The 18,452-nt window shown below is 48.9% G+C and overlaps 1 protein-coding gene across 1 annotated transcript in view; it reads left to right on the plus strand.

Moving 5' to 3' along the window:
- The window catches only part of LOC132567535 (voltage-gated purine nucleotide uniporter SLC17A9-like), a 45,104-nt gene that overhangs the window by 9,814 nt on the left and 16,838 nt on the right, over positions 1 to 18,452 (plus strand). The window contains exons 2-6 of the mRNA XM_060233217.1: positions 2,950 to 3,147; positions 5,273 to 5,412; positions 7,836 to 7,935; positions 15,141 to 15,271; positions 18,076 to 18,172. Coding sequence (XP_060089200.1) covers positions 2,950 to 3,147; positions 5,273 to 5,412; positions 7,836 to 7,935; positions 15,141 to 15,271; positions 18,076 to 18,172 — 666 coding nt within the window. The remainder of the gene's footprint in view (positions 1 to 2,949; positions 3,148 to 5,272; positions 5,413 to 7,835; positions 7,936 to 15,140; positions 15,272 to 18,075; positions 18,173 to 18,452) is intronic.

The raw sequence follows: 18,452 nt of genomic DNA on the forward strand, positions 1-18,452 counted from the left end.
TTCTACAAAAAAACCCTGTGTGAAACAATGCTGACGTCAGGGGTGTGTGGCCTAATATACAAATGAGTTCTTGGTAGGCTTTTTCTACAAAAAAGGCCCCGGGCCTCAGCATAGTCCAATGCCATCAAATTCACCCATCAAAGCAGCCGTTCTCTCCGGGGAAGCCGATCTCTGGCATCTGGAGCTCAGTTGTAAAAGCAGGATAACTCCAGGCCCCACCTGGAGACTGGCAGCCTCATGTCCAGGCCCCTCCAGGACGCTTGGAAACGTGGTTAGAGAGGGCATCTGTTGCCAGCAACCATGTTTGCAGGTGGCATGAGAGAGGCTCCTCCATTCGCTTGAAGCAAAACCTTTCCAGTCCTGCCAAGTTATTGTCAGGGCGGCTGGTTCCTTCACTGCGGAGGCAAACGCACCAGCTCGGTTTGGAATGACAGGTGAGTGGCAGATTGTTTGAAGTGCTGTGACAACGCGAGGAGCCCGGGGGGCAGTGACGTTGATGTGGCACTGCACGGTGGAGACGGGCACGGGGAGGCCCTGAAGGAAGCCTGCCTATCCAGCATTGCCTGTGTTTATGTGATGTGAATCAGATTGGGTGTAACAAGCATGAAGGGTGGCTGGGGATAGGAAAGCCACACACTGCAAGAGCACAGCGGCCAAGCAACCGGGGGTGGGATTCTAGCAGGAGCTCCTTTGCACATTAGGCCACACGCCCCTGATGTAGCCAATCCTACGAGAGCTTACAAAAAAGAGCCTTGTAAGCTCTCGGAGGATTGGCTACATCAGGGGTGTGTGGCCTAATGTGCAGAGGAGCTCCTGCTAGAATCCCACCCCTGCAAGCAACTGATTGGTGAACTGAAATGTTCCCGGTTTGCCCTGATCTGGATAGCCCAGATCTCAGAAGCTAAGCAGGGTCGACTCTGGCAAGTACTTGGATGGGAGACCCCCATGGAATACCAGCAGTCGGGAGGCAGGGGCAGGCTTTACTCAGCCACCTCCCTAAATATCCTGCAGGTCCCCAGAGGTCGCCATGACTTCCAGGTGCACACACACTCTCTCACACACACACACAGATACAAAAATGCAACCCTCCCCCCAAAAAAACCTCTTCTGGGTTCAAATGTCGTCCCAGATGTGAACTCACTGAGTGTTCTTAAGCCAGCCAGCTATCCGTTTGGGACTGAGTGATATTAAGGCTGGTCTACCCAATGGGGATTCTTGCAAAGTGCTTTGAAGACCTGAAATGCATTTTAGTTTATACGGAGTTATCATTGTTAACAATGAGTCCCGTGATATCTCATTAATATATAGGAGGGCAAGGTCTCCCTTGGGAGGGAAGGTGGTGTGGGATAGCCTGATCTCATCAGATCTTGGAAGCTTAATAGGGTCAGTACTTGGAAGGAAGGGCTGCGGCTCAGCACGCAGAGGGGCCTGGGTTCAATCCCTGGCATTTCCAGCAGGGCTTTTTTTTGATAGCAGGAATGCTTTGGTGTAGTGGTGAAGTGTGCAGACTCTTATATGGGAGAACCAGGTTTGATTCCCCACTCCTCCGCTTGCACCTGCTGGAATGGCCTTGGGTCAGCCACAGCTTCCACAAGAGTTGTCTATGAAAGGGCAGCTGTTGTAAGGGCCCTCTCAGCCCCACCTACTTCACAGGGTGTCTGTTGTGTGTGTGTGTGTGTGTGGTGGGGAGGTAAAGGAGATTGTGACCGTTCTGAGACTCAGAATATAGGGCGGGACATAAATCCAATATCATCTTCTTCCTTTGCATATTAGGCCACACCCCTCTTATGTAGCCAATCCCCCAAGATCTTACAGGGTTCTTATTACAGGATCTACTGTAAGCTCCAGGAGGATTGGCTACATCAGGGGGTGTGGTCTAATATGCAAAGGAGTTCCTGCTCCAAAAAAGCCCTAATCTCCAGTATAAAAGAATTTGGCTGTACGTGATGTGAAAGACCTCTGCATAAGACCCTGGAGAGTCGCTGCCACTCGGAGAAGACAATACTGACTGATGGATACTTTTGCCAAGTCCTCTCTGGCCCTGGCCACTGGTTTGAGATGGGGGTAAGTTGCCAGATCCAGGTTGGGAGACACCTGGAGATTTAGGAATGGAGCTTGGGGAGGACAGAGACTGCAGTGCGGCACAACACCATAGAGTCCACCCTCCCAAGCCTCCATTTTCTCCAGGGGAGCTGGTCTTTGTAGTGTGAAGATGAGCTGCAATTCTAGGGGATCCTCAGGGGATCCTCACTTCTATTGCAGTGATGGTGATTTTTTGCCACATTTTCCCATTTTTGCCCCCCCAGGCACCAAGAATACAGAGCATCACTGCCCCAGACAGAGAGTTCCATCTACACCCTGTAGGTGATAGCCACTGATGGACCTCTGCTCCATATGCTTATCCAATCCCCTCTTGAAGCTGTCTATGCTTGTAGCTGCCGCCACCTCCTGTGGCAGTGAATTCCACGTGTTAATCACCCTTTGGGTGAAGAAATACTTTCTTTTATCCGTTCGAACCCGACTGCTCAGTTCTAACCCGACAGAGAGCCAGTTTGGTGTAGTGGTTAAGTGCACGGACTCTGATCTGGGAGAACCGGGTTTGATTCCCCACTCCTCCACTTGCAGCTGCTGGAACGGCCTTGGATCAGCCATAGCTTTCATAGAAGCTGTCGTTGAAAGGGCAGCTGCTGTAAAAGCACTCTCAGCCCCACCTATCTCACAGGGCGTTTGTTGTGTGTGTGTGTGGGGGGGGGAAGGTAGAGGAGATTGTGACCGCTCAGAGACTCTGAGATTCAGAGTATAGGGCAGGATATAAATCCAAAATCATCTTCTTCAGCAGTTTAATTGAATGAAATCAGCAGGTGTATGTGGAGGAATCAAACCCAGAAGACCTGACCACTCTCTGATATCTCCCATTTGAATTTTGTTTCTTGACCTTTTTGTTTGCAGGCCTGAGTCTCGCATCTGGACCGTGATTCTGCTCTTGGGAACCTGCCTTCTGTACTGCACGAGGGTTGCTATGCCCATCTGTGCCGTCGCCATGAGCGCTCGCTTCGACTGGGACAAGAAACAGTCGGGCCTCGTTCTCAGTAGCTTTTTCTGGGGCTACTGTTTAACTCAGGTCATTGGAGGTCACCTGAGCGACCGGTATGGAAAACACGCCATTTTCATGCCTTACGACCACTCTCATGCTGAAATAAGAATTTACCTTCTTTTGAAATTGCCTAGAACGTTCAGGGTGCATTCACGCTTTGCTAAATAATGCATTTTGCACGTGGATTTTTGCTATTCTTACACAGTAAGAATCTAATTGCAAAAATCACATTTTTTTTTAGTGTAGTGTGGAGTTGTCAATCTCCAGGTGGGGCAAAACTGGAGGAAACCGTACTATAATACAGTGGTTCCTAACCTTTTTGGCACCAGGGACCAGTTTTGTGCTGAAGACAATTTTTCCACGGACCAGGGGAGGGGGCATGGTTTCCGGTTGATACAGTTGTGCAGTTTATTTTGGTGTGGTGAATAAGTGTGTAGACTCTTATCTGGGAGAACCGGGTTTGATTTCTCACTCTTCCACTTGCAGTTGCTGGAATGGCCTTGGGTCAGCTATAGCTCAGGTAGGAGTTGTCCTTGAAAGGGCAGCTTCTGGGGAGAGCTCTTTCAGCCTCACCCACCACACAGGGTGTCTGTTGTGGGGGAGGAAGATAAAGGAGATTGGGAGCCACTCTGAGATTGGGAGCGGAAGGAAAGTTATAAATCCAATGTTGTCTTTTTATTATTTTTCTTATTACCACGTTGTAATTAGGCTTTCCAACCCTCCCGCCCTGGCGGGGGACCCCAGGATTTCCAGCCTCTTCCCCCGCTCCCCCCAAAAATGGAAGCGGGGGAGGGGGAAAACGGCGCCAAGGAGCATGGCGAGCCGCCCCATCCCGGAGCGGGCGGCGCCGCCGCACTGCTGCCGCCCCCTCTCCCCCACTGCAGCTGCTCCTCCGAGATGGGCCCAGGCTGAGCCCATCTCGGAGGAGCAGCCACGGCGAGTGGAGAAGAGGCGGCAGCTGCGCAGCGGCATCGCCCGCCCCGCCTCCAAGGCAAAACCAGAGAAGGGGAGTGCGGAGGCAGGCCAGGAACATGGCGAGCTGCGAATCTGGGCCCTTCTAGGACCCGGACTCGCGGCTCGCCATGCCCCGGCCCGCCTCCACCCCCCCCCTCTGATTCCACCGCAACTGCTCCTCCGAGATGGGCCCAGCCTGAGACCATCTCGGAGGAGCAGCCACGGCGAGCGGAGAAGAGGCGGCAGCTGCGCAGCGGCGTCGCCCGCTCCGAGATGGGGCGGCTCGCCACGTTCCCCAGCGCCGTTTCCCCCCCTCCCCCTAGCTCCACCCCAGTGTCGCCTGGCTCCACCCCCAAAGTCCCCAGATATTTCTGGAGTTGGACTTGGCAACCCTAGTTGTAATATATAATGAAATAGTTTAACAACTCCCAGCCTGGTTGCTAACATGCCATGGACCGGTCCCGGTCCATGGACCAGGGGTTGAGGACCTCTGCTATAATAGACACAATAAAGTCAAGTCTTATAACCACCAAAACTTTTCTGAGCGATTATTCCTCTAATGCAACATAATCATGCAAAACATTACTGTGAACACAATATATGGTTCCATAATAAACGATTGATTGCAAGTCCATCATAAGAGAAAGTCCATCTTCAGAGTTCAAAATGCCAAGTTTGAAAAAGGCAGCAATGCAGAAATATCCTGTCTCACACAGCAATGATTACGTTACATTATAGTCTTGTCTTTATTATGTCTTTATCATGGCACGGTTGCTTCTAGTTTTACTCAGCCTAGTTCTGCTCCTGTTGTTTTGCTCAGCCTCCAGGTGGGGCCTGGCGATCTCCCCCTCTCACAGCTGATCTCCAGCTGGCAGAGATCAGCCCCCCTGGAGAAAAGGGCTGCTTTGAAGGGTGGGTGCTATGGCATTGGACCATGCTGCGGCCCCTCCCCTCCCCTCCCCAAACCGCACCCTCTCCCGGGGCTTTTTTGGTAGAAAAAGCTCAGCAGAAACTCATTTGCATATTAGGCCAAACCTGCTGACGCCAAGCCAGACAGAACTGCGTTCCTGCTCAAAAAAAAGCCCTGCCTTCTCCCAGCTCCACCCCCAAAGTCTCCAGATCCTCCTCCTCCTCGTCCTCCTCCTCCTCTTGCGTCGGAGCTCCAGCTCAGACATCTGGGAAGCCCCCTTGCGGACATGTCCTGATTCCCTTCTGTCTTTCTAGGATAGGAGGAGAGAAAGTCCTCCTCCTTTCAGCATCCGCCTGGGGATCCATCACTGCCCTCACCCCTCTGCTCATCTACCTCGGCTCTGCCCACCTCGTTCTCATCACCATCTCTCGGTTCCTCATAGGACTCTTGCAAGGTAAGAAGATCCGTTTGTCCCAGTTTTGACTCCCAAGGAATGGGGACAGGCAGGGGTGGAATTCTAGCAGGTGCTCCTTTGCATATTAGGCCACACCCCACTAATTGATTTGCATGCCCTGACCTGGATGGCCCAGGCTAGCCCAGTTCCAGAAGCTAAGCAGGGTCAGCCCTGATTAGTCTTTAGATAATTGACACCTGATACCGGGCACCTCTTGCTTTGAATTATTGCATCACAATCTGGAGACAATGTCTGTGCTGTAGCAATCTTGAATATGCTGTTCAAGTCTTTGGATGGGAGACTGCCAAGGAGATCCAGGGGTGTGATGCAGGGGCAGGCAATGGCAAGCCACCTCTGAACATCTGTTGCCTTGAAAACCCTACAGGGGTGTCAAACTCATTTGATCTGACATAAATGAGACCTTCTTGGGCCGGGCCATGTTGGGTTGGGCCAAGCCATGCTAGGCCGGGCCATGGGTGTACCTATCTAAGATTAGGTAGCAGAGATGTATATTTTTTAAAGAACACAGACAAACCCCAATATATATTTTAAAAAACTTTAAAAATGCTTAAAACGTTAGCAATCCCTGGTTTTAAAGATGCTTTCTTTGTATTTCTCCCATGGGATCCAGGGAACTGTGTAAAGGAAACTCTGGATCTTTCCTTCCTTCCTCAGGGGACCTGGGGGGGGGGAGCCTCAGCCAGTAAAAGGAAGAGAGGCTTGGCTCAGTAGCTCTGCTGTGCAATTGAGAGAGCCTGGCAAAGCAAACTTTCCCTCCCCCGCTTCCTCCCCAAGGGAGGAGCCTCAGCCAATGGAGAAAACAGAGGTTTTGCTCTGTAGCTCCTGTGCAATTGAGCAAGCCTTGCAAAGCAAGCTGTTATGCAAAAGGAAGCAAGATATAGGGAGAAGGAAGCAGATGATAGGCAATTGCCTGGGGGCCTGATATGAGCCCTCCGGGGGCCTGATTTGGCCCCCAAACTCCATGTTCAACACCCCTGCCCTACATGGTCGTTTAACAGTACACTAACAGCACTCCCTGGTTTTAAAGATGCTTTCTTTGTATTTCTCCCATGGGATCCAGGGAACTGTGCAAAGGAAACTCTGGATCTTTCCTTCCTTCCTCAGGGGACCTGGGGGGGGGAGCCTCTGCCAGTAGAAGGAAGAGAGGCTTGGCTCAGTAGCTCTGCTGTGCAATTGAGAGAGCCTGGCAAAGCAAACTTTCCCTCCCCCCCTTCCTCCCCAAGGGAGGAGCCTCAGCCAATGGAGAAAACAGAGGTTTTGCTCTGTAGCTCCTGTGCAATTGAGCAAGCCTTGCAAAGCAAGCTGTTATGCAAAAGGAAGCAAGATATAGGGAGAAGGAAGCAGATGATAGGCAATTGCCTGGGGGCCTGATATGAGCCCTCCGGGGGCCTGATTTGGCCCCCAAACTCCATGTTCAACACCCCTGCCCTACATGGTCGTTTAACAGTACACTAAAAACATGCTAAAACAGGGTTGCCAAACTCATTTATTATGACGGCCTGATCTGACATAAATTAGACTTTTTTGGGCCAGGCCATGTATGTCATAAAATGTAATGGCAGCCAGCAGAAATATACACTTTATAAAGGACACAGACAAACACAAAGATTTTTTTTTTAAAAAAGATGCTTAAAAGATCAGCACCCTTGCAATATTTTGTTTAACAGACTCTGATAACTGACACCTCTTGCTTTGATTATTGCATCGCAATCTGCAGACAATGTCTGTGCTGTAGCAATCTTGAGTATGTGTAAGTTGCAAACCTGCTTTTGATTTTTTGACATTCATTACAGAAATCTCATGGTCAATGCTTTGAGCCTAAGACCCAAGGGAAAACATGAACTGGCTGGGCATTGCGAGCTTATGTACATAAACTGTTTCATGTGTTAGTCAGCTACTGGAGAAAATATAGGCTTTGCTCTGTAGCTCCTGTGCAATTGATCAAGGCTGGCAAAGCAAGCTGTGATGCAGAAGGAAGCAAGAGAGAGAGAAGGAAGCAGATGACAATGAATTGCTCACAGGCCTGATAGGAGCCCTCCGGGGGCCTGATTCAGCCCTCGGGCCACATGTTTGACACCCCTGTGCTAAAACAACAAATTGCCACAGATAAGGCCAAGAAAACTAAATAAAATGGTATGTTCACAACCACTACAGATGTTACAGAGAAAGTTGTCAGCAAAAGAATCTTAGCAAACACTACAACTTCTCTAGGAAATCAGTAATGCAGTTCTATGCAGATTATGGGCTCAAAAAGGAGTAACTCTGCATAGGACGATTGCACTGTAATGTCCATTTTCCTCCAAGGAAAGCCTTAAGAATGACCCTAAGACCAAAAAATGTTGTAGGATGCTTGAAGACCTTGCCCACAATACTTTGCTGATTCTTTCTCCTTTTATTATCAGGGGTTTTCTTTCCTGCTCTCGCCAGCTTGTTTTCCCAGAAGGTGCGGGAGAGCGAAAGAGCATTCACCTGTAGCACAGTAGGAACAGGATCTCAAGTTGGGTGAGTTTCCTTGAACAGATGGCGTAGCTGTAAATATAAATGAAATTCTAGTTGAGCAATCTTTTTTTATCTGAGGCTGCCTTGACAGTAACAGGCAGAATGGAGAAGTCTATCAATGGCTACTAGCTGTGGTGACTGAAGGGAGCCTCCACATTCAGAGGGACTGAATCCCAGAAGCAGGAGGCAACATCAGGGGAAGGCCTCAGCCTCTAAGGTTGCCAATCCCCAGGTGGGACCAAATAAATCAAAACCATTCTGTGCAAAATATTATTACAAAACATAATTCATACAAGGGAAAAAGTGCATGTCAGCAACCTCATCATTTTACATACTGCATGTGCATATTTATGCACTTATATACAACAGTGTGCAAATAGTCCAAATCATAAATAAGTCCAAATCATAAATCCAAAAAGAGCTCATACGGATCACTAGCAGAGTAAAGCCCGTTTCGGATGGCCAGGTCCTTCTTCCAGGGACTGTCTTGCAAAACATGCGGTATATGTGTAGAAAATATTCACAATGCTCAGATCTTTCACAGATTCATGCACAGAATCGAAACGCTGCTGCCTCCATCTGGTCAGCAAGTTAATTGTGTCCCAGGTGGGGACAGGGAATTCCCCAGTTTGGAGGCCCTCCCCCCACTTCAGGGTCATCAGAAAGCGGGGAGGGCGGAGGGAAATGTCTGCTGGGGACTCCGTAATACCCCATGGAGACCAGTTTTCATAGGAAATAAAGGAGAACTGATCTGTGGCTCTGGAGGCGCTGTTTTTTGAGACAGAGGCACAAATATAGCATCTGGTGCCTGTCCTCAAAACACCCCCCCAAGTCTGAGAAAGATTGGACCAGAAGGTCCAATTCTATGAGCCCCCGAAAAGGTGCCCCTATCCTCTATTCCCAATGGAAGGAAGGCATTTAAAACATGTGCGGTCTCTTTAAATGAGATGGCTAGAACTCTCTTCGGAGTTCAATTATGCTTGTCACACCCTTGCTCCTGGCTCCACTCCCAAAGTCGCCAGGTATTTCTTGAATTGGGCTTGGCAACCCTACTTGGCCTCTCTGCCTTCTTGTTGGCCCTCCAAAGGAACTGCTTGGCCCATGTGTGAAACAGGATGCTGGATTAAATGGGCCTCTGGTTTGATTCAGCAGGGCTCTTCTGAAGTTCTTATGAAGGCCTTGGCTTTTAAGGTCTGTTGTTGGCCCTGTGTGAGACAGGTTACTGGATTAAGGTCTCTTCTGATGTTCTTATGAAGGCCTCATCCTCTCTGCCCTGTTGTTGGCACTCCAAAGGCTCCAAAGGAACTGGTTGGCCACTTTGAGACAGGATGCCAGACTAGATGGCCTGATCCAGCAGGGCTCTTCTTATTATCTTATGTTCATAGAATTCTTGGTTTTCTGTGGGCCTAACCACACCTTTTCTCCAGGAAATGTCTCCTGGTCAAGTGGAGAAGAATGTTTTGAAATTCTGTGCATCCCAGATGTGTGTGGACCCAGAGAGAAGAAGCTTAAGCCTACCCCCTGTGCCTAAGGTTGCCAGTCTCCAGGTGTGGCCTAGACACCTCCTATTTTTATCATTGATCTCCAGACTACAGAGATCAGTTGCCCTGGAGAAAATGACTGCTTTGGAGGGTGGACTCTGTGGCATTGAATTTACTAAAGTCCCTCCGCTCTCTAAGCCCCGCCTACCCTGGGCTCCACCCCGCACCCCCCAATCTCCAGAACCAGTTTGGTGTAGTGGTTAAGTGTGCAGACTCTTATCTGGGAGAACCGGGTTTGATTCTCCTCCACTTGCAGCTGCTAGAATGGCCTTGGGTCAGCCATAGCACTGGCAGAGGTTGTCCTTGAAAGAGCAGCTTCTGAGAGAGCTCTCTCAGCCCCACTCACCTCACAAGGTGTCTGGTGTGTGTGTGTGTGTGGGGGGGGGAGGTAAAGGAGATTGTGAGCTGCTCTGAGACTCTGAGATTCAGAGTGGAGGGCGGGATATAAGTCCAATGTCGTCGTCTTCTTCTTCTTCTTCTTCTTCTTCTTCTTCTTCTTCTTCTTCTTCTTCTTCTTCTTCTTCTTCTTCTTCTTCTTCTTCTTCTTCTTCTTCTTCTTCTTCTTCTTCTTCTTCTTCTTCTTCTTCTTCTTCTTCTTCTTCTTCTTCTTCTTCTTCTTGATATTTCCCAACCCAGAGCTTGGCAACCCTATATTAATGACCTGAAATGGCTCAGGGGGTGTTGTTTGTCTTATTGGGGGCTGCATGCATAACCCAGTGGAATCCTGACTACTTATATTTCTCTCCTGAATTATCTCCTACGATTGGAGAGGGGTGGAGGTGGGGGATTCAAATCAATAAATGACAACACCCTTGTGAAATCGCTTGATGGGGAAACAAACACACCCACGTTCAAGGTGTTATAGTTTTCACAAACAAAGATTCATTGTAAACCCAGCCACTTTACAGCCACAGGTATAACTGAGTCATAATTGCTAGGAACATAGCAACCGTTGTAGAGACAGGATCTTCAGCGACCATCAGAAAGGACATGCCGAAAAGGGCAAGCCCTAACAGGTGGTGCCCAGTAACATATAGCAAATAGCAAGTGTTGCCTTGTGACCTGGATAGCCCAGGCGAGCCCGATCTCGCCAGATCCATTCATAGTCGTCAACAGAGTAACAAGCACAATGTCCTTCCAATGGAGAAAAATCTCTCGAGAGGAAAGAGCAGAATACATTGGCAATCCATGTCGAGGGACCAATACTGGGACCAACATTCCTTCTAAGCTGCAAAGTCTTGTGAACAAAAATTCTACTTTGTGAGGCTACTAACATTAAAGTTGTGAGCTACTGGCATTAAAAGTTGTGAACTGCTGCATAAATTATTGTGCCCTGGGGTCATCCTTCCTGAGCTAAGACAAAAAAACGTGTGAGCAGGAGGCTAAAAATCTGTGAGCTAGCTCACGCTAACTCAGTTTAGAGGGAACATTGACTGGGACGTTTGCTCACCAGATTTGGATACATTGCAGACTTCAAAAGTATTACTGAGACTTTTTGCCCAAGCACTTTGTTGTCAAAAATCAATTGTGAAGCTTGCAGCTACTTACAAATTTTGTGTGCTGTTTGGTGACTTGATTTTTTTATATGTGTACTCATGTTGTCCAGACACTTTGTACGAATTGGTCCGAAGCAAGGTTCCCTCTAAGCTGCGGAGTCTTGTGAGCAAAAATTCTACTTCATGAGCTACTGGCATTAAAGTTATGAGCTACTGCATAGATCTGTTGGCTCTGGGGCCATTTTTTTCTGAGCTAAGACAAAAATGTGAGCCAGAGGCTAAAAAACCATGAGCTAGCTCACACTGCTTAGAGGGAACACTGGTCAGAATTAGTGCTGGAATTGTATTAGCTATTTGTCATGGATTCTTCGCTTATCTCAGTCTCTTTCCGTGATTCTCTTCATTGGCTGTTGTAGATTTTCTGGGCTGTGTGGCTGTGGTCTTGGCATTGTGAGACTTGATGTTTCGCCAGCAACTGTGACTGGCATCCTCAGAGGTGTAACCCAGAGAACTGGAGTCTCTCTTGGTCAAATTGAGAAGAAGATGGTAGGCATGTTACTTACTCAGGCAGGTGGGGTAGGACTGAGTCATTATCTTGTGGGAGCTTCCTGGGTTGTGACATGCTAATGGAGGAGCTTACCTGGGGGGGGATTCTTTTGTATATGGATTGGCTATTGAAATTCTAATCTTATCTGTAGTGCTGTTGTAAGCTGTAGGGCATTATGCGTTTTTCAGAACTGGAAGCCATACCCTATTCATTTTTAAACTTTCTTCCTTCCTGTTGAAATTGTGTTTATGTTTCTGGATTCCAATGGCTTCTCTGTGTAATCAGTGTTCCCCCTAAGCTGGATAGTCTTGTGAGCAAAAATTCTACTTAGTGAGCTACTGGTATTAAAGTTGTGAGCTGCTGCATAAATTAGGGTGCTCTGAGGTCATCCTTCCTGAGCTAAGACAAAAATGTGTGAGCTGGAGGCTAAAAATCTGTGAGCTAGCTCACACCAACTCAGCTTAGAGGGAACACTGTAATCTAACATGGTGATTGGATGTGTTGTCCAGCATTACAGTGTCCTGGAATAAGATGCTGTGTCCTGTTTGAGTTAGGCTATATTCAGCCACGTAGAACCCCGTGGCACAGAGTGGTACAGCTGCAGTACTGTAGTCCTAAGCTCTGCTCACAACCTGAGTTCGATCCCTGAGGAATCTGGGGCCAGGTAGCCGGCTCAAGGTTGACTCAACCTTCCATCCTTCTGAGGTCAGTAAAATGAGTACCCAGCTTGCTGGGGGGAAAGTGTAGAGGACTGGGGAAGGCAATGGCAAACCACCCTGTAAAAAGTCTGCTGTGAAAACGTTGTGAAAGTAACGTCACCCGAGAGTTGGAAACGACTGGTGCTTGCACAGGGGACAACCTTTACCTTTATGTTCAGCCACGGCTGATTTTTCAGGTCGGCAAAAGTCTGCAGTGTCTTTCATGTACTTTTATTCTTGTCTGGATGCTGGATGGAAGCCATCTTGGATCAGGCCAATGGCCCATCCAGTCCAACACTCTGTGTCACACAGTGGCCAAAAAAAAATATATATATATATATATATATATATACACACACACACACACACATATATACATACTGTGGCTAATAGCCACTGATGGACCTCTGCTCCATATTTTTATCTAACCCCCTCTTGAAGCTGGCTATGCTTGTAGCCGCCACCTCCTGTGGCAATGAATTCCACATGTTAATCACTCTTTGGGTGAAGAAGGACTTCCTTTTATCCGTTTTAACCTGTCTGCTCAGCAATTTCATCGAATGCCCACGAGCTCTTGTATTGTGAGAAATTCATTTCCAGGGCGTATCAACTGGGGATTGGCAACCCTATCTCTGTGGACTGCAGATCCATTAAGCGTGCATATTTTCCTTGTGGGGAAAAAAAAAAAATCTCAAACCCCAACTGACTTCTGTCATTCTCTGTCCCTTCCCCTGTGCACTCAAGGTGGAGTACAATGGCACTCAGTCACAGCAGCACTAACTTCACTGCATTTCCCTCCCACAAAGCCAACACAAGCAGATGGTTCTGTCTTGTTAGGTGGGTTCCTATAGCCTAGGCTAGCCGGAACTCGTTAGATCTTGGAAGCTAAGCAGAGTCGGCCCTGACAAATACTTGGATGGGAGACTTCCAAGGAATACCAGAGCTGTGCTGAGGAGGCAGAAGAAGATATTGGATTTATATCTTGCCCTATACTCTGAATCTCAGAGTCTCAGAGCGGTCACAACAATCTCCTTTACCTCCCCCCCCCCCCCACACACAACAGACACGCTGTGAGGTAAGTGGGGCTGAGAGAGTTCTTACAGCAGCTGCGCTTTCAAGGACCACTCCTACGGGAACGGCTTACAATCTTTATCTTCTTCCCCCACAACAGACACCCTGTGAGGTGGGTGGGGCTGAGAGATCTCTCCCAGAAGCTGCCCTTTCAAAGACAACTCTGCGATAGATATGGCTGACCCAAGGCCATTCCAGCAGCTGCAAGTGGAGGAGTGGGGAATCAAACCTGGTTCTCCCAGATAAGAGTCCATGCACTTAACCACTACACCAAGCTGGCAGTGGCAAACCTGAGGCAGGCAACCAAGATGATTGGTGGGGTGTGTGTGTGTGTGCTGGAACTCCTTCTTTATGAGGAAAGGCTGAAGAGTCCGGAACCTTTCAGTTTAGAAAAAAGACCACTCAGAGAGAACATGATAGAGTTGGAGAGAGTTGTCAAAGAGCAATTTTTCTCCCTCTCCCCAAATGCTAGAACTTGGGAGCACCCAATGAGGCTGATGGGCAGGAGGTTCGGGATGGACAAGAAGAAATACTTCTTTACACGGAGAGTGATTAAAATGTGGAGTTTGCTGCCATCAGATGCAGTGAGGGCCACAGGAATGAACATCTTTAAAAGGGGATTAGAGAGATTCATGGAGGACGAGTCTATCAATGACTACTAGCCATGGTGACTAAGACGAAACCTCCATATTCAGAGGTGTTAAGCCTCTGAATCCCAGAGCCGGAAGGCAGCATCAGAGGAAGGCCTCAGCCTTCCTTGAGAGCCAGTTTGGTGTAGTGGTTAAGTGTGCAGACTCTTATCTGGGAGAACCGGGTTTGATTCCCCACTCCTCCACTTGCACCTGCTGGAATGGCCTTGGGTCAGCCATAGCTCTCGCAGGACTTGTCCTTGAAAGGGCAGCTGCTGTGAGAGCCCTCTCAGCCTCACCCACCTCACAGGGTGACTGTTGTGGGGGGAGAAGATAAAGGAGATTGTAAGCCGCTCTGAGACTGGTTCAGAGAGAAGGGCGGGGTATAAATCTGCAGTCGTCGTCTTCTTCTTTTCCTTCTCCTCCTCCTCGTGCTAGAATGACCTTGGGTCAGCCATAGCTCTTGCAGAGTTGTCCTTGAAAGGGCAGCTTCTGTGAGAGCTCTCTCAGCCCCACCTACCTCACAGGGTGTCTGTTGTGGGGGAAGAAGATATAGGAGATTGTAAGCCACTCTGATTCAGAGAGAAGAGCGGGGTATAAATCTGCAGTCGTTGTCTTCTTCTCCTTCTTCTCCTCCTCCTGCTAGAATGACCTTGGATCAGCCATAGCTCTTGCAGAGTTGTCCTTGAAAGGGCAGCTTCTGTGAGAGCTCTCTCAGCCCCACCCACCTCACAGGGTGTCTGTTGTGGGGGAAGAAGATATAGGAGATTGTTTTGCCACTCTGATTCAGAGAGAAGAGCGGGGTATAAATCTGCAGTCGTTGTCGTTGTCTTCTTCTCCTCCTCCTCCTGCTAGAATGACCTTGGGTCAGCCATAGCTCTTGCAGAGTTGTCCTTGAAAGGGCAGCTTCTGTGAGAGCTCTCTCAGCCCCACCTATCTCACAAGGTGTCTTTTGTGGGCGGGGAGGGAACATAAAGGAGATTGTGAGCCGCTCTGAGACTCTGAGATTCAGAGTGTAGGGCAGGATATAAATCCAGTATCATCTTCTTCTTGCGTTGAAAACCCTACGGGGTCACCATAAGTCAGCTGGGACTTGTTGGCACTTTCCACCAAACAGCAAATGGGGGTGTACATTCCGGGTTGTCCTCGTTCCTGGCCTCTTCCCCAGTTCCGCGTGTGATGTCAGAAGGGCCCACGCACCGTCTTAAACCTTACTTGCTTTCCAGGACGCTGGTGATGGGGGGGGCAGGATCCGTCCTCCTGGAGTGGTACGGGTGGGAAAGCGTCTTCTATTTCTCGGGCCTGCTGACACTGCTGTGGGTGTACTTCGTGTGCAAATACCTCCTCCATGAAAAAGGTGAGTCACCCTTTTCCTGCTCTCCTCCCACTCCAGGGCTCATATTGGCGCGGGCCGATGATCAGAAACATGAACGCTGGGTGAACCTTTGGGGGGTGCTAACTTTTAAAAGTAACACTTAAGGTTTGCAGCAGAAAGTGTCCCAATGGAAAATCATGAGGGTTGCCAACCCTGGGTTGGGAAATTCCTGGAGATTTGAGGGTGGAGCCTGTGAAGGGCGGGGTTAGGGGAGGGACCCCCTCAGAAGAATATATTTTTGCAGGAGGTATAGGAAGTGCAGGCCCTGATCCTGAAAATTAGGTTAGACCTCCTTCACACACACACACACATATTCTCTCTGTCGCTGTCTGTCTCTCTCTTGTGTCATTGGGTTTCCTTTATAGCAGGGGTGGCCAACGGTAGCTCTCCAGATGTTTTTTGCCTACAACTCCCATCAGCCCCAGCTATTGAGCATGCTGGCTGGGGCTGATGGGAGTTGTAGGCAAAAAAACATCTGGAGAGCTACTGTTGGCCACCCCTGCTTTATAGGGTTGCTGATCTCCAAGTGTCCTGGAAGCAGGGCTTTTTTGGGGCAGGAACACACAGGAACGCAGTTCTGGCTAGCTTGGCGTCAGGGGTAATTAGGGTTGCCAAGTCCAATTCAAGAAATATCTGGGGACTTTGGGGGCGGAGCCAGGAGACTTTGGGGGTGGAGCCAGGAAACACTGGGGCGGAGCCAGGAGCAAGGGTGTGACAAGCATAATTGAACTCCAAGGGAATTCTGGCCGTCACATTTAAAGGGACAGCACACCTTTTTAAATGCCTTTCTTCCATAGGAAATAATGAAGGATAGGGGCACCATCTTTTGGGGCTCATAGAATTGGACCCCCTGGTCCAATCGTTTTGAAACTTGGGGGGTATTTTGGGGAGAGGCACTAGATGCTATACTAAAAATTTGGTGCCTCTATCTCAAAACATAGCCCCCCCCCAGAGCCCCCAATACCCGCGGATCAATTCCCCATTATTCCCTATGGGAATCGTTCTTCATAGGGAATAATAGAGTGCCCAGTAGACATTTCCCTCCCCCCCATGCTTTCAAAAGGGGGGGGGAGGGCCTCCAGGGAATCCCCTGCCCCCTCCCTCTCTCTCACACACAAATACTTACTGGGTCTTCTTCCTGCAGAACTTTACTTGATCTAAAAACAAAAGCAAAACAAAGGGAGGGGCTTTCTCGGAAGCCGTTCCTGTTTCCTGCTCAGCCTTAAAGGCACATATTTTAAAAACGGACCTGCAGGAGCTCTAAAACTACATGCTGTTTATAGGGGGCGGGGCTTCCCCCACCGGCCAGCTGGCTGGGGGCAGAGAGAAGCCTATGAAAATGGGGGATCCCCCGCTGGGACCTGGGGATTGGGAAGCCTAGGGGTAGTGTTCCCTCTAAGTTGAGCTAGCATGAGCTAGCTCACAGATTTCTAGCCTCCAGCTCACACATTTTTGTCTTAGCTCAGGAAACATGGCCCCAGAGCACACTCATTGATGCAGTCGCTCACAACTTTGATGCCAGTAGCGCACGAAGCAGAATTTTTGCTCACAAGACTCTGCAGCTTAGAGGGAACAGTGATCAGGGGTATGTCCTAATATACAAATGAGTTCTTGCTGGGCTTTTTTGGCAACAGAAGCCCTGTGTGAAACAAGGGTGATGTCAGGGGTGTGTGGTCTCATATGCAAATGAGTTCCTGCTGGGCTTTTTCTACAAAAAAAACCCTGCCTGGAAGTCTCTTGAAATTACAACTGATCCCCAGAGGGAAGAGATCAGTTCCCCTGGAGGAAATAGCTGCTTTGTTGTAGTTCTAGGACAGGGTATCAAACTCATTTGTTTTGGGGGCCAGATCTGAGACCTTGTCAGGCCATACCATGCCTGTCACAAAATGTAGCAGAGAGATAAACTTTATAAAGAACACAGACAGACAGAGTTAAAGATTAAAAAAAAAAAAACCCTTAAAAATAAAACATGTTTAAAACATTAGCACTCACTGGTCTTTCAGGTGCTTTCTTTATATCACTTCCATGGGATCCACTCTGGCTCTTTCCTTCCTTCCCCAGGGGACCAGGAGGGGGAGGAGCCTCAGCCAATAGAAGAAAGAGAGGCTTGGCTCAATAGCTCTGCTGTGTGATTGAGAGAGCCTGGCAAAGCAAGCTCTCCCTCCCCCCACCTTTCCTCTCCAAGGGAGGAGCCTCAGCAAATGGGGATAATAGAAGTATTTCCTCCTGTGCAATTGAGAGAGCCTAGCAAAGCAAGCTCTCCCTCCCCCCTTCCTCTCCAAGGGAGGAGCCTCAGCCAATGGAGAAAATAGAGGTTTTGCTCTGTAGCTCCTGTGCGATTGAGCAAGCCTTGCAAAGCAAGCTGTGATGCAGAAGGAAGCAAGAGAGAGGGAGAAGGAAGCCGATGACAGCCAGTTGTCCAGGGGCCTGATAGGAGCCTTCTGAAGGCCTGATTTGGCCCCTGGGCTGCATGTTTGACACCCCTGTTCTAGGATATTTCCAGGCCCCACCAGGAGACAACCTCCAGGTGGGGCCTGGAGGTATCCCAGAATTACAACTGAATAAACTGAACAAACTTGCTGCCCTCTAGCTTGCTTGACATAGTTTATTCTAATACTCAAGTCACAGGGACTGTCCTAGTGGGCAAAATGACACAATAAGTGTTCTAGTGACTCTTGAAGTAAAGGTCAGAAGCAACGCATCTTTTTTGCAGAAGGCGGCGCCGCCGTCAAGCTCTTCAGCAGAGGTCTTCATCAGCTTAGACTTGTTTTGTTTCCTGTGTGCAGAAATCATCATCCCATTCGAAGACTTAGCCAGGAGCCTCTCCATTTCAAAGCAGCCCAAAGTGCCTTGGAAGCAGTTATTTAAAAAGGCCCCTGTATGGTAAGTTGAGGACATGGCTACCGCTGCAGTTTTCCCGTTTCTTGACTTTTAAAAGTTTGCTTCGGTTCCTGAAGTGTCTTTTGCTAGTTGTCTACCCTGACTGACAGATGGGGGTCAGAAACTCAAAGACTCTGTGAAATCCAGCATTTCTCAAGACCTGCACAGCCAATCAGATCTCCAGTGGCCAATCGGAAGCTGTGCTGGACAAAAGTGCCCTATGACCCCACCTACTTTCCAAAACGACTTGGTGGGCTCCTGTTCTAGTTAAAAGATGGGTTAA

This window comes from Heteronotia binoei, chromosome 2 (assembly GCF_032191835.1).
Source record: "Heteronotia binoei isolate CCM8104 ecotype False Entrance Well chromosome 2, APGP_CSIRO_Hbin_v1, whole genome shotgun sequence".
Classification (NCBI taxonomy): domain Eukaryota; kingdom Metazoa; phylum Chordata; class Lepidosauria; order Squamata; family Gekkonidae; genus Heteronotia; species Heteronotia binoei.